Source organism: Passer domesticus, chromosome 4 (genome assembly GCF_036417665.1).
Source record: "Passer domesticus isolate bPasDom1 chromosome 4, bPasDom1.hap1, whole genome shotgun sequence".
In the NCBI taxonomy this organism is placed as follows: domain Eukaryota; kingdom Metazoa; phylum Chordata; class Aves; order Passeriformes; family Passeridae; genus Passer; species Passer domesticus.
Genome location: NC_087477.1, coordinates 30,353,219 through 30,369,582, shown reverse-complemented (window position 1 = coordinate 30,369,582; position 16,364 = coordinate 30,353,219). Strand labels below are relative to the sequence as shown.

Genomic DNA, 16,364 nt, shown 5'->3' with positions numbered 1-16,364 from the left:
TAGTGGCTGAGGTGCAGTGGAAGGAGTAACATGCTTTGGCTGCAATTTTGAAGAGAATCTGGTGAATCCATTAATATGGGGAGACATAGAGGGCTGCATTTGCTTTCTAACTAATTTTATTTGGCATAAAATATTTGCTAGATGCTTTTATAGAAACGACAACTTCTATGAAAGATAAGAATTTCCAAGGTGTCCAAAGCTTGTTCTTGTTTCCCAAAGCAGTCCCTAAATTCAACAATATTGCTGGGAAATATTTTGCCTGATTTGTACTCTGTACCTTCCACGGATTTATATGACCTATCCCCTTGCACACTTCAAACTGCCACCCTTTGTTTTAACAACAATCACACACATTGTGAACTGCTCTTCCTGAAACTAAAAATGTCTTACTCTTGTGTTTGAGCTGCCACTGCTTTGTCTTCTATCCCTGCACAACACAAAGTGAGTTTTAGCAGCCACCACCCTTTAGCACCTCTCACTTTACATGCACAGGAATATTCGCACTCTGCAGAAAGACATTCGCTGAACAGCTTCATAGCAAATCTAGCTGTGGCTTGAAGCTCCAAGTAAGAGCTCTGGATCACCCAGCAAGTGCGTTCAGCAAAGGCACTGCAAACAAGGTGTGAGTCTACAGTCTGGCTTTCCCAGCTTCGTGTTCCCACAGTGAAGCTGTCTGATCAAATTAAAAAGGTGAAAGAGAACACAAAGTCTGCCTCCACCTGGCAAATAAATCAGTAAAGGTTTTGTAGAAATGGAAAGGATGGCAGAATCTTTGCCTCCAACAATATTCTTCCATTATTTAGTTCTGCTCACTTTTAACATGGTTTTGTCCATTAACTCTAGAAATACCATTCCAGAGTACAAAGGAGAGGGGGTAGAAGTTACAGAGTAAAATACAGTTGCTCTGCTTTCTTCTTATCTTTCTATCTGCACAAATACAAGAATTATCCAGAAAAGAGGAAACATTTTGTTGGTGATTTGTTGAGCCTACTTGCTGTGTCAAATCATCTGTGCCAAGATATTTAAGGAAATTAAACACCATAAAAAACACTCATGAGACTAAAACACAGTGAAAATATCCAAGCCAACAAGATAGTTCATCAAGCTGAAGTAAGAACCAGGAACATTCCCAGTATCCCTAAATCAGCCTCAGATTGCCATAGACTTGAACTAATATTCCCCAGTATTCATGGAGGAGTCTGTTTGGATTTACAAAAGCAATTTAAAATAATAGAAACAAAGAATATTATGAATTGGAAGGGACTCACAAGGATCATCCAAGTCCAACTCCTGGCCCTGCACAGAACAGCCCTAAGAATCACACCATGTGCCTAAGAGCATTCAATTGCTATGAATACAGGTTGTCAGCTTCCCCTGAATAACACTGATCAAACTGACTATATTTAACATTTTGGGCTTACCTGGAAAAACAACTTCAAATGTTGGATATAATTTAAATTTTACGTACATTGAATCAGTGCAAACCAGAGATATTTTGGTGCATTTACTCAATGTGTACTGAAAGGGAACTAAAAGGAAGTTCCATCCACCTTTATTTTGATAAGGGAAAATTAGGCAGGGAGTCATGGAGTTAAAATGCTGAATGATTTGCCTCCCCAAATAACAAGAGAAGAAAATGAAATTCTGTTTCTATTTCTTCAGAGCAATTAAGACTGCCAGCTGCCTGGGCACAAAAACCCAAGAAAGCCCACTATCTCCTGCTAACGTTTTATTATAGTCACTGCCTGACAATCATTTTTGTCAAAGAGCCACATTCTGTAAACACTTGTCAGTGGTCTTCACTGCCTTGCTTTGCTCCTGTGGTGAAGCATGAAGTGAAACAGCGATGCAGGAGTATTACCACAGTTGCTTTCTCTTCTCTGACAATAGCCAGGCTTCTTTGGAAGGACCTCTGTGTTGGCAGGCTGCTTTTCATTACAACAAGGCAGCCAATTTTGGATATCACATGCAGCTGAAAAATTGTGAGTAAACTGCCACTACTTGCAGTAGGAACTGAAAAAGCTTTGACTTGCAGAAGGGAGTATCACAGGCCAACAAGAAATCCTCTTTTATTTAGGTGGACTGGAGAGAAAATGAGGGTTCATGCCCTTAAATTGCAGTGATCCTTTGTTCTGTTATCTTCTTATACAAAAGTGGGAGAGCCAAACACATTTCATTTGTACTCAGAGATGAGAGTTACCCCCGTGCTCAGTTGTACTGGACAAAGCTCTATTGAATTGTCCAGGACAAAAGCAGTTCGTATGAAGAACAGATTCCCCTTACAATGCCACCTGGTTTCTGAGGGACAACTTCTGCAAGTACTTAAGCATCACTTTGCTTAGTGCTGCAGTGTTTAACTGGTGGAGAAGCTCGACTCTTACTTGCACAGGGAAGTCAGGCACACAAAAGTTAAAGCCCTGTTTGTTTCTGCCATTGCTTAGAGATTTTCTGCGTGGCCAAGGACACACAGCAGTTCACCACCCCTTTCCATGTGCCAAGTCAGTTGGGTCTGCACCCACAGGAATCCCCAGAGCTCTACAAACACACCTTTAGGAACCCAAATTCTTCAGAATCTGCCTCTAAATGTTTAAAGAAAACAAATCTTGTTAGGGCTGATGTGATGCCAAAAGCCAGGTGTGTTTGGAAAAGCCTCTTAGTTTCACAAGCATTCTGCTTCATGCCCAGGGAGGAGTTAAAGTCCTCTCCGTAGAGAAGTTGATGCTAGAGTGAGTTTTCCTCCTCCTGGCTCCCAATACACTTATTTTCCACAGAGGGATGTTTTTGCACAGGCAGGATGCAGACTGGAAGAAAGCAGCTCTTCAGTGGCTGTGCCAGACGAGGCGCTGCCACACACAGCTTGACTGTGCTGATACTAAATGCTCTGATTCTCCTCCTAAATAACAGTGCTAAATAAAAGAGCAAGGTGAAGTCTTTCATTACACAGGCAAAAGGAGGTAGGGAACATGAGGTATCTTACTGGGTGGGCTTTCCTATTTGCACCCCTTTCTGTTTTTCTGGGTTTGAGTTTTTCTGGGTTATATTTTGCCTGCAGCAATTTCTTTTAATAACTGCAATTACTCTCTTCCATTGTTCTGACTCTTACAAGCAAATTAGGGAAATTCAAAGGCAATTTTCATGATTGTTTGTTGTCGGGGGCTTATGAATGGCTCTTCTGTTTCACTGGGATGTTTCATTAAATAAATAATGAGTGTGGCACAAGAGTCATAAACAGTCAGATAGGGATCAGTTAGTTTTAGGGACAGATGCCACTTGGTGCTTGGGTGAGCATGCAGGAGACACAGCAGGACTCCCTCCAGCTACATATATTTAACAGCTTCCATGTTTAAGAAAGGGCAATTTTGCTCTCCTCACATGTGACTGCGCATCTTTAAAGCTCTTGTTTCTCACGTTTCTCACACCCTACCCAGAAATCCATGAAAAGAGGGGGTAGTGTTGGGAAGTTTCACATCCCCTCTTCTCTCAGTGCTTGCATAGCAGGCAGAGAGAAGTTGCAGGCCACAGCAAAGGGCAACCTGAATAAATAACACCAGGACTTTGTGCCATACTGTGTGGGAAATAACATTCACAATGTGAACTTACAACAACAGCAAGACTACATTTTTGGAAAAAGTCCAAAGTCAAAGCCACCAAAAAAGACTCAAGCAACCATTTATCCTGCTCAAAATATCATGCAAATATGTCACTAAGTGGCATTCATCAATGACAGAGGATCAAGAACACATGCCAAATCATTTCATGTTCAATCTGGCTGGAGGAAAGGGAATGTACAAGGCAAACTTAAGCTAATAACTTCCAAATGCTCCCCCATCTCTGAGTTGTTTAGCATAAAACAGGACTAATTCCCACTTCCACTAATATGCATATATTCCTCTGATGACTGTAAAGACAAGCCAGGTATAAAAGACAAGCCTAATGTGTTTAGTCTGGTTTAGTTTTTTGAACCTCTGATCAACAGTAATCATACCTAGTGAAGTGGGAGAAATCTCAGTCTAAGTTACATAAAATTAAATTGGATTCAATACATCCAGCATTGTGCTGATGTCCTAGAGGCTCAACAGCATCAGGTATCTTTATAAATGTTCCCAGTGGGCACTCATAATTAGCCATGAGTCAGGCATCTGCATGGTCCTGAACTTAAATCACTTCTTGCTGAATTACTTTACTACATACTTTTTAATGTTGATGAAGGCAGAGAAATGAGAAGTCTCAGCAAAATACCTGTTACCTGGCTAACAATTCACATGCAGAATCTTCTCTGCTTCTCTGATATAATTTGTACATCACAGATTTTGTGCAACCCACCTTGGCTACAGAGAGAAATCAAACCATTCACCTCCTGAATGACTCAGCAGGGAGAAAGTCAGAGACAGTGCTAAAATATCTATCAAACCCTGTGTTCATAAGGTGCTCTGGAGAGGTCCTGCTTCACAGACACAGACTGGCAACCCATACAATATAGGGCTTCTTCCAGAGATCTATGCTTATGAGAATTCCTAAAAGCCCAGAGGCAAAAAACTAGCTCTGACAGAAGGAAATTAGCAAAACTCTCTTCCATCTTCTTATCCCAAGGCAACTTGAGCCTAGTTCTGGAAATATTAATCTATTCTCAGCAGCTCTTGTCACATAAAGACTGTGGACCATAACCTAAATAACCACTTTTTATAACTTTTACTCCAGTATTCCGAATTTTATTTATTTAGTGCCTTTGCAAGAGGCAACCATACCCAGTTTGGTCTAGAAACTTGTTCAGCCTCATGTTCTGAACTCTCCAGGACTGAGAAAAATTTGCTTTTCACCCATTGGGAGTAAAGGTAGAAGCTCTGTTCAGAAAGTAGCTATATATGTGCTCACTCAAAATAGTATATAGGTTACTCATATCTCCACAAAAACAAAGAACATTTGTACAAAAAAGGAAAACTGATCTTGTGACTCCTGAATTTTAACTATGAGGGTTTGAATCCCTCCTTGTAGCAGTATCTCATCACATCTCACACTCCAGAGACCACAGAGACACTACTGCTCACAGGCTGAATAGGTAAAAGACCCCTTTGCAACCTCTCTTCTACACAGCCATGCCAAGAGAAAGGTGCCTGTTCATCAGGGATCCTTAAACTTTTGCCACATAACTTCTAACCCTGTCATTTGTTTTGAGATTATTTCTATTATATTATTTTCTATTCCTCTGTGTTATGAAAAAAATTGCAGAAGAGAATAAGAAAGTTAACTGGTTTTGTATTTATTCAATTTTTTCCCCTAAAAACCTAAGCCTACCTGAAGCAGGAGAGAAAACCCTAGACAAAAGAAAAAAAAGTTTAAAAAACCAGTAAAGCTACCCAGGAACATTTAGACCATTCCATATCTTTGTTTTCTTACTCTCCAGTAAACTGAATTTATAAATTGAATGGAAGGCATAAAAATAGTCAATGCTTTCTAGAGCCATTATTGGAAACACCTAATGACAAACAACTCTATTAGTAAACAAAACCTGCAAGTCTTAACTCTGTAGCCTTCTGCATTCTTATGTTGGCTTTCCTGTCCCTGGTCAATAGGAGTTTAGTTTATGATAATTTAAAAAAATTACAGTGTTTACTGTAAGGAATCATAAACAGTGGTAGAACAGATATAAAAAAATAGGGCTGTGGAGCTAAGGAGAAATAATGATTGTAAGCAGGCTGGACATAACCCTTCTTTATTCCAAATGAGATTGTTGCCCATTAAGCACAATTTCAAATAGCACATGCTTGCCATCCCAACATGTAACATCTGAACTACTAAAATGGTGTTTTCAATACAGAGCTTTATCTAGCAAAGGGCCTGAACCAAAGCCGCTTTATGTAAGGAAATTTTCCTGTTGGTTGGAACAAATGAAGCCATGAAACAAGGACAACCACTACAAGGAGATAGAAAACTAAGAGGAGATCTAACAGCAGTAATCATCTACATAAAAGGTTAAAGGAAAAAGGAAGGGGGGATTCTTTTCTCCACTTCCAAGGTAGACAAGATAAAAATAAAAGGCTTAAGTTACAACAAACCCCTACATTTCACCAGAAAAAAAGACAGCAACTTGTTAGCAGTAGAGCACTGGACTTTGCAACAAGATGAAGCAGTGGTCTCTTTCCCTACCTTCAGAACAGCTACCAGACAGCCCTGAGGAGTGGCTGAGGCACATCTGGTTCTGCTTGGGCACTGAAAGATCCCTACTTGCCTCAGTTCTGGCAATTTTTCCACCACTGTAAATTGCAGCAGTTGGTTGCAGGATGAGAAAGCCCAAATCCTTCCATGCTCACCACTACCTAAACCTCCTCTGTTTCACAGGGAAAGGCATGGCAGATAATGCAGTTATTAGCATTACGCTTATCCTGGAGTGTAGGAAGAGGATGATCATTATGGAAAGGTACTGGAATCTGAGACAAGTGGGATCCTTGCCACCCCTACAGCTCCCCTTTCTGCTTCTGGTAAAGCAGACACACACATACACATTGTAGGAAAAGCTGGGGGATTAAAATGGACATTTGGCTAACAGTAAATGAAACAGACAGCAACATATTCAACAATATTCAGAAGATTTAGAGGCCTAATTCTGACTGGAAATGAGGCAGTCACTGCACAGGGCCACTTCTGAAAACAAGACCTGTATCTCAGGTGGCATAGGAACCCTTACAAATCCTACTGCACATTTAAACTAAAATAAGAGCCAGTATACTGCCATTCACAAGGAAATTTTACATCTCTTTTTACAGTCCTACTTGTCATTTGGGTGCCAAACATATATATTTCACAAAGAGTTGATAAAGAGTTAATGTGCATGTTAGTATATAGTAAATCAGTTGTTACAGAGTCCAGCCATTTTGCAGGTTGCTTCCAAGTTTGGCCTGCAGCCATCTACGGCACCTTCAGCTGATGAGCTAATAACCTCTGTAATACATACCATCCACTACTTGAGCCACCTATGCTTTCAATCTATCATTTATTACCTTTTCTAAACTATAGATAGACCCTTAATATAAAGAATGACCATTTTATGTTTGCTTGCCTGAATATATACGAGCACTCAGCCACATCATTAAAATAATTTTACTGCTAAGGCATACCTAATATTCCAAACAGATAGAGCAGAATTTAAATTAGGAGGGGAAAAAGAGATGGTGATTCCTTACAGAAAGGTTTGAAGATGTGACAGGAAAGAAGAAAATGGATTTGTACAAAATAACAAGTCCATAAAAATGGGAACTTTATGGGAAAGTTTTCTGAGCTTTGACAGACTCTCAGTTTGCTTTTAGCTTTAATTATAGTTTTGTATTATCCTTGCAATTTCTCCTGACCATGGGACCAAAAGTATTGAAATACCACCACTAACATACCAGGTGTTCCTATGTCAATGCCAAAGCTTAAAAAAAATCAGGTTTCTATTCCAGAAGAAAGTACATGCTTCCTACAATTCTAAACTGCATCAGATCAGGGAGAACAGGTAATTAGGGCAACTGAGAACAAAAGAGGTAGAAGAAGGTTATGTTAAAATTCCTAACCAAATACATGCATGTACCTTTAATTTTTGTAAAGTCTCAGATCTGGAGTCATGGGATAGGAGAGGAAAACCTCCATTGTTTTCTACAAATATATCTCTCATTTCATGATTAGAAAGAGAGGTCCAAATCCATTACTCAAACGGAATAAAAACAGTTCAGTATCCTCAGTGCTTTAAAATGGCTTTCCACAAACATGGTGCATAAATATTTGGCTGAGAGACATGAGAACATGGGAGGGTACTACTGCTCAGAGAAACAATGGACCTTTTTTTTTGAGTCTCCCTTCACCTACCTCAACATAAATCATCCTTCATTGTAGCTGGGATATTACCCCTTATTCATGACACTTTTCATTAAAATTCAGCTTTATGCTAAACAAACACTGCATTTGTCCCCAGCATTTGCAGAAAGATTTTCATCTTACCTGAAGAGCAGCCCACAAAATTCCTTTTGTAGGGAGGCATAGTGGTGGTGGGCATCCAGCTATCCTCTGGTGGGGAAAGTGAAGCTCTTTCTTTTCACCTCTGGCACGCTTGGTGGGAAACTCAGCAATTTAACTTGCTCTCTTCTGTGACCCCCCCCACCCTTGCAGCTGGATAAGTGCCAGGCCTGAAAAATAAAAAGACAAAAGACATTATTCTGAGAAGGTGAGAGACACAGGAGCTGCCTTGGAAGCCCTTGGTGGGGGCTTGCATGCCAAGTATGAGATTTGACAGCATCTCCCCTTTGCCCTTCAGTTTACCACCTGCTCTGCTCTGCTGGAAGGATTCAATTCTTTTGCAAAACACAAAGCTGTGAAACTTCAGAAATTAAATCCATGCAATGAGATCCTCTTGCCTCCTTTTTCACAAAGCTGTCAAAATAATGATGTATTCATGGTGTTTTACTTGATGTGTGAAATTTCCAGCTCACAGATATGAATCAAAGCATTCTGTGCTATTTATCCTCTCAAAAGGATTTTGAGCCACTTTCTTTTAATAGATAGAAACTATAATTTTAGAAGGTGGGTAGTGAAACTTCTCTTTACACTTGAATGGACAGCTCAAGGTGATAAGGGAAGTGCTTGGGAAGCACAGCAAGCAAAAATGTTTTATGTCCTGTTACACCACAGCCATTCCACATCTTGCCTGATTTAAGGGAGAATTTGAGGTGGAAGAATGCAGAGGATATGTGCATACAGCCATGGCTATCCAGCTTTGTTCTCCTCTGGGAGATGCACACTAATTGCAATGTCACAATTCAGAGCAGGGAAGTGGCAAATCTGTGCCATTATTTTGTGTCTTTCTCTCGGCCAGATGTGGCACCAAAAGCTCAGCTGTGCTGCCCAGCTGTACTGCAGTGAAGCAGCCACCTTCTTCAAGGCAGTGGCTTTGGGATACCTTTAACTCACAGGTAGATATTAATCAAAAAATACTTCAGCAGAATCAGTTCAGCCTGACTGGGTTAGTAAAAGATCCATTTCTGTTCCTGAACGACCTTTAAAACACATCAAAAACCAGTTAAAAGTTACATTGGCTTTGTATGGGAAACATACTATTTCTTAATTTATTTATGCCAGATTAGAGTGGGAAAACATCAGGCCAGGCATACAAAATGCATACAAAATTAATGATGAATTACAAAGTCAGGCCAAAGTTCCCAGCTGGGTAAACTGGTGCAGCCAATTTGACTTTTTGGACTTGGATGGATTTATAGTCAGCTCAAGACCAGACCATACTGCCAGAGAGATGAGAAGCCATGGGAATGCTTTTCCTTTTGCATTTGCTCCTCTGCTCGAGCTCATCACCACTGCCAACCACATGTGAGACTGCAGGTGTCATTTAAACAGCATTTTCTAACATTCAGATTAAGATGGACTGAACCAGGTTTTGGGTACCACTCTGCTGTGGATTTGTATTGCAGGACTGAATAATCAAACGAATAAAAATGTACTCAGAACCCATAGAAATCAATCAAGAAACTTCTTTGCTGGGCAGCAGGTTGAAACTGTTTTGGTTTTTTTTTAATGTCTTTTATAGAATTTGGATTTCCTGAGCTTTAATAATGACAGAAAAGCCTACAACATTAATGATTTTAAAAATACCTGTCATGTGACTTGTCTACAGACTACTCATAAATGTAAATATTTTCGCAGATGTGCAATTCTTATTAACAATTTATTTTCTATTCCAGAAAAATCTTTTAACACAGCTGTAGAAGATGCAATGCTTTTACCCGAGATTTCAAACCTCCTGAGCAACCAATTATGTTGATTGAAAATTGGTTGTTTCCTTCACCAATTTCCCACCAATCAGGATAACATCACTGCACAGGTTGCTAATCAGGATTCATTCAGGTGGATGCAAAAAGGTTTATGAGGTCTTCTCTTGGATTACTTTGTGCTATTCTTTAGGATAAGAGGCTTGACTTTCAAAACAAAATAAATCAGCTCATAAGAGCAAATTATATAGCAGTGATATAGAGAAAAATGTAATTGCACTTACAGGAATAGTTACCTGAGGATAGAATCTTCTACAAAGCATCTCCTTAGTGCAACCTTTTACAGAACAGTCCTGTAAAACTGAAAACAAAAAAAAATCTTCATAGGACTTCTCAGTCGCATAGCATCCTTTGAGAACTAAATTCTACCTATAGAATTTTGCACACAACAGAAACATACCCATTTATTCCCCCTAATTAACTCTGTTGGCTTTGTATTAATTTAAATAGGACCTTAATGAATGTCATGAAAATCTTATGTAATTCCTGTCTTCAGAGACTTGAGTTTAACAAAAAAAATCAAGCATAGCATTTAACTTCAGACACAAGGGAAACTACTGAAATGACTGTTCAGCTTCTACCTGAATTTATTGGTGCTCTTTCAAATGCCAACGCTGATGGCTATTTTTCTTTCATAAAAGATGGGGCAAATATCTTGACATGCTTCTGGAGCTGGTAAGCAGCTCCCAGGCATGCCTACGGCAGCAGACCAAGTTAATTCCATGCCTGTCATCAGACCTTGCAAAATTGGATGTCATGTGCTGAAGCAAGTTATGGCACCTGCAGGGCATTTTCCTGCTGGAGATTGTGTCTTGCAGCAATGTGACACAAGACACACTGGGAATTACCCCCAGTCTGCACCTCACACACTTTTCAGTCCCTCCCTTCCTGCAGCTCCTAGGATAGACCCTTTAGCATATTCATAAGCCCGTATGACCTCAAAATTTTTGGAAGTTGAGTTCTCCAAGTATTCCCTCTTTACCAAGATTAAGGTCCAGGCACTGAGTTTAGCAGTCTGCCATTTTCTGGTGTTATTAACTGTAAAAGACTTTATTATTTTTCACTCTTTCACCTCTATTTAAGACTACCCAAAACCAGCAGTAAATTTTGACAGGACAGGAATTACTGACTCCTTCCTGGAAGGCACTGTTTCTAAACCAACATGGAGGAGACTCCTTATAATGAAGATTTTTCTAGTAGAAAATCTATTTATTTATTAAGCAAACTGTCTATTAAAAAAATCCAATGGAATGATTAAATGATGAACCACTTTGATTCATGCAGTGCATTTTTTAATAAGATATTCTCATATTTGATGCTGGTTTTTCTCTCCACTTTCTGTGTCTAGTCAGGCTGTTGCATGTTCTTTTTTTTCTTTTTCCTCAACTTTAATTAACTTGGCAATCTCTCTATTTTTTATTTTTTTATTTTTTAAAATGAAATGTGTCCCTTTCCTGTGAAAGCTGATTAACAAAATACAACTTGAAAAGTTAAAGACATAATCTAAGAAGTAGATCACAAGTATGAAAAGTATCCAGACAAGTACACACACACTGACAGAAAATTTAAAAAAGATTAAAGAAAGTATTTATTATCCCTTGGATTCCAGGTATGATAGCTAAAGTACCAAGAGCATAACTGGCCTCAGGTTATGAATGGGAAGGCAGCTCGTTCTCCTCATTTTAAGCATATTTATCAGACTATTCTTTATCCAGTGCTGAAGAGCAAGGTATGAATAAATGTATGGATGTACATCAGTGCAGGCATGTCAACACTAAATAATTTTCAGCATGACAGAAATAGTATAGCCACGGAGCCATCCCCTGCTTTTGTTGGCATAACAAATTTTGAAAGGCTGAATATCAGGGCTTAATAAGAAAAGAGAAACTGTGAGAGAACAGAGGATGAAAAAAAGGAAAAAAAAAACCAAACAACATCTCCAAACCCAGTAATTCTCCCTCTCTGTAGAAGCAGCTTTATAACAATGCATTTTCTAACCACATGAACACCTCCCCAGGAGCAATGAGTACATATGCCTTCTTTTCTTTTTTTCAGCTGGAACATTTTGAGACTCATATTGAGAACATGACCCTAAAGCTGTCAGTTGACTCCTTCCACCCAGCACAGTCCCAACGCTCTGCAGATTTACAGAGGCTATCACTGCAAGCTTACACTGTTGATTAGTAGGGACAATTTAGGCTGATAATCTTACTTCATTGCATTCATAAGGACTGAGTCATGGGGGTCTTTTCATCTGCTTTTCATTTCCAAGAACCTGAGAAATTTTACCACATTCAGCGACTTAATAGATGATGTGGCTCAGAACTACATTCCACAACTGCAGAGCACCCTGGAGATACACTCACTTGTCATAATATATAAAGCTTCTTCCAAATCCATTGTGCGTGGCTTTACACTGTTCACTGCAGACCTTGAAGGAAGAAAAGACTCTTTTCTTGTCTCATTGCTCCCATGATGACGTTTGAAAGCCGGCAAATGAAATATTGGAAAGGAGTCTCGGAGTTCTGTTATATATTTGTTTTTCTCTAAGAAACAGAGTGGAAAACGGCTTCACAGAAAGTTACTTCAGAGCAGAATTATGAATGCTATTTACAGAATACCCTAGGCATTAATATTTGACTTGTACAGGTATGCTTGCTAGAAAAGAAAGGTACACATCTCTTGTACAATGTTAATCAATACAACATCCCAAGATATGAAGTTGCAGAGTCAGACACCTGTGCAGAAATAAAGAGAAGCTCTGCTACCAAGTTCAACTACAATGAGAAACAGATCCCTGACAGCCTGGCTGACCAGCTCTTGTGTCTCAGCATCAGGCACTCACATGAGTTTCAAATCATCTGAAAGGAGGTATGCAGTACTAGGTATCCATAGTCTCTTTTCAGGGAAAATAAATTAGTGTAGATTTTTCTCCTTGGCCACTTGAGTTTTCACCAGTCTTGGTTTTTTGGCTGTATCATTAAAAAATTCAAAAAAGAACATTTCTAAGGAGATAATTTTTTTGGAAGTGAAATGAAAGAAACAGCTCTTTCCCATGTGTTTTCACACATATTAAGCACACAAAATTGGGGCTGTTGTCTATGTCTTTTTTGGTTTTATTGCTATAAATATAAAGAAATGAAATGCTGTTACTGCTGCAAGAAACCTCCTTCACTTATGATTGAACGATACACAGATTTAACCTCCATATATGGTAATGCAGAATCTGAGTGACATTTTCATTTTATATCTGAGAAATTCAACAAGAGAGGCTCAAGCTAGTCTACATATTTTCTAAATGCACTTAACTTGGGCATTTTGAGAATGCAAAATTCCTCTTATCTTTAGGATTTCAGAGAGCATCTCATGTGAATCCCCAGTATTAAAGCCTGCTCCTCCTTTCTCTGTAAATGCAACCATTAATATTATATGACAGTAGTGGTTAGGAACAGACAGGGGAATTAATGTCACTCAGGTGATGTTATCGCCTGAACACTGTTTCTCTTTTCAGCACTCAACGTGCAATCTCTGCTTTTTCAAGTTTTCACTTCCCTTCATATATGGTATATATGTGTGCATAAGTCTGATATTATAAAAGTATAAACTGAACTCTTCTCCCAACCCAAAACCCTGCTATGTGGGACCACACTGGCACTGATATGCATAGCTGGATGACTGGAATACACACTGCCATGAGAATAACACAGAATAGCCAAACCCACAAGTGATACTCCAGAATTTAGGGTGTCACACACCTGCTCAGTGGCTGGCAGCATGACAGCCCTCCTCATCTTCTCCCAGCTAGTTAAAATACCAAGATATGGAATAAAGGACACAAGCAGGAAACCAAGAGCGCCAGTTTGTCCTGTTGCACACTCAGCTCAGATCTCAACTGGCAATGTAATGGTGAGGTCTCCAAGAAACCTCACCATCTCCTGCCTCTGCATCATGACTATAATGGCTCTGAAAAATATGATTTGCCCCCTGGTCGTCAGTTAAGAGAGATATTTTGATAGCAGCCTGTAGGCTTGGCAGGACTAATTCTGAAACTACAGATGAGCAGCCCTCTGTTCTCCCCAGCCAAGCCAGAGACATTTACTTTGGTCAGGGCCTTATATAATCCCACATTCTTTCACGCACCCCAAAACTGGTTGCCATGCTTCTGACTCTCAGAGTCACTCCCAATTGTGAACCTAACCAGTAAACACTTTGGTTCTTAGAGGCCAGCTAGAGGTATTTCCACCCCCATGCATATGTTACACACCATCATCTACCAAACTAAGGGTCACCATCACTGAGTGGTTATGAAAACACCTTTACTTAGTTGTAGAACTTGTAATTTGAAAATGTAATTCTAAAATATTACAACATACACAAAGAGTACTCAATTAAAAAAAACCCAAACTATAAATGTAGTAATTTGTTGCAATACTCATATTTTAACTAGATTTGTCTGGGGTGTGTAAGTAACCTGAAAAGCAAAACACCTAAAAATTGGATGATTACTTTTCCAGAAATCAATTAATTAGGGGAAAAAAAAACCAAACCTGTACAGAAACCTTCAAGCCAGCAGACCAGAGGACTCTACAAAGGAACCACTGTGCTCCATCTCCAGCACACTGTTACAACCTGTGCCACAATTCCATGGGTGCCTTTGTTTCCACACATGGAAACGGACACACACCGGAGGTAAACACCAATGTGCACAGCACACAAACTGTACAAACACACATGAGAACACACCCACAAAACACACAGACGTTCCCTCTCTCCTATTTTCCTCCTCTAGTATGTATTTTCAGAGAGAGCACTGGTATATGTGTGCAATGTGTATGACACGGTGACATTTGCTTCTAACAGCATGAGACTTTTGTTCTCATTTTGCTTACCTGTCACTTCCTCTTAATCATGCAGCTGATGCAGTTATAACCTAATACAACTAGAAGGCACTGCCAAATGCTTAATAATTTGCAGACTTCCCTTCCTTCACTGCAGTCTTGGAGTGCAAGTGGCGCAGAAGAAGCATGCTTGAACTCTCTTGACCTGGACAGCTGCCTGAATAATGGCTCAAAAATTAACAGCAACTAAAAAAAAAGGTGTTGAAGGCAAACTTTTGGCATGTGTCCTTCTTTGTTCCTTTGCAGATTTCAAGTATCTTCTTAAGAAAATTAATATATGTAGAGTAGAATAAAATGAAAAAATCAGAAAAAAACCACAAAATTGTGTATAAACAAACTCCTTTTGTACAATGCATTCACAGAAGAAAAATACTTTTTTGATATTAAGATAATTTTGAGGTTCTAAGTAATGTGCAGACAAGAATAAACACAGGTCAGACTGGTTATTGTATTGTCTTTAGCTCTGGAGCATCAAATAATTTCCCAGTATGATTGAGCCAAGCAATGACAAAAAAATGCTGTTATTCCAGACTTACGTGCACTTAATTCAGCCCAGAAAATTATAAGCACCTCAGTTGCTTCTGGTTAAAATACACCATAATCAAAGCTGTTCCCAAAAATATTAGTTTGAAATTTCGCAAGTCTGAAACTGCACCCAGTTCTACACCTGAAAAATGTCTGGAAAGCTGTGCTCCCCTCCCTGCCACTGACAATAGCTGTCCCATAAGCCCTTTGCAGATGGCCTTCCCAGGTGACACACCAAACCTAATACCACAGTAGGGCCACTCTTATGCTTTGAGCCTGCCAGTGGATGATAAAGCACAGGGACTCTCCATACCTTTTTCCAAGCTTTTTGGCTTTTTTCTACAGATAATGAAGACACTGGTGACAAATTCAGAACCTGCTTCCTGCAGCAAGGAAATGTCACAGAAAGTCCTTTGAGCAGTATCCTGAGAGCATTCTTATACCCCAATCCACTGCCTGCACAATGAGCTTGGGCACACAAGAAGAGATGCCTCACAGAGGATATGATCCCATGGGAGAACGAAAGCAAGGCCAGATGTCGAGAAGGGTCAGGACAGGTACAATAAAGTACATTTCAAAAATGTCTATTCACTTATGAATGTTACTAGCCACACCACTGCATTTAAATACAGTCTCAGTCTCCTAGTCAAAGCTGGATATTGATTTTTCTTCTCCCAGGAAGCCAGACCTCTTCAAAGCAAGGAATCAAGCATATGGCACCATGCAGTCAGGGACCCTGCAGCAAGGGAGGCTGCAGGGTGACTCAGGTAACACAAGCACTTGGTAAAATTTCTCTTTTTTTTTTTCCCCTGCATGTCACTTTGAGTTTTCAGTAGAAGAGTATCAATGGCCACATCTGAAACACCTCTTCAGGTATGCTAAATGATGGAGAGCTGGAGGGGACACAGCTCACTCCAAAGTAAAAGGTTAAAAGTGCCATTGCACCTATCAGTCATGTCCATATGCAATTGCTGATATCAATCTCCACTGAAAAGTGGCTGCAGAGGACCACAGGCAACACTTCCAGCTGCAGCTGGTACCATCAGCCTTGTCTTGCTTGCTGCAAGACCTTTAAGAAGGCAGTTACTACAACTGCATAAAACTGACTACTTATGTAATTTATCAGCTTTTAAAT

General features: G+C 39.6%; 1 protein-coding gene across 20 annotated transcripts in view; it reads right to left on the bottom strand.

Annotated features, from left to right (window-relative positions):
• The window catches only part of LOC135298834 (uncharacterized), a 344,053-nt gene that overhangs the window by 91,173 nt on the left and 236,516 nt on the right, over positions 1-16,364 (bottom strand). For 16 of the 20 annotated variants that reach the window (XM_064416877.1, XM_064416874.1, XM_064416876.1 and 13 more), the window contains 3 exons: positions 12,173-12,352; positions 10,031-10,107; positions 7,972-8,156 (listed from right to left, as the gene is read on the bottom strand). In XM_064416877.1, the coding sequence (XP_064272947.1) occupies positions 8,031-8,156; positions 10,031-10,107; positions 12,173-12,352 (383 nt within the window). In that variant the 3' untranslated portion in view covers positions 7,972-8,030. The remainder of the gene's footprint in view (positions 1-7,971; positions 8,157-10,030; positions 10,108-12,172; positions 12,353-16,364) is intronic. The other 4 variants (XM_064416896.1, XM_064416893.1, XM_064416894.1 and 1 more) reach the window with 2 other exon arrangements.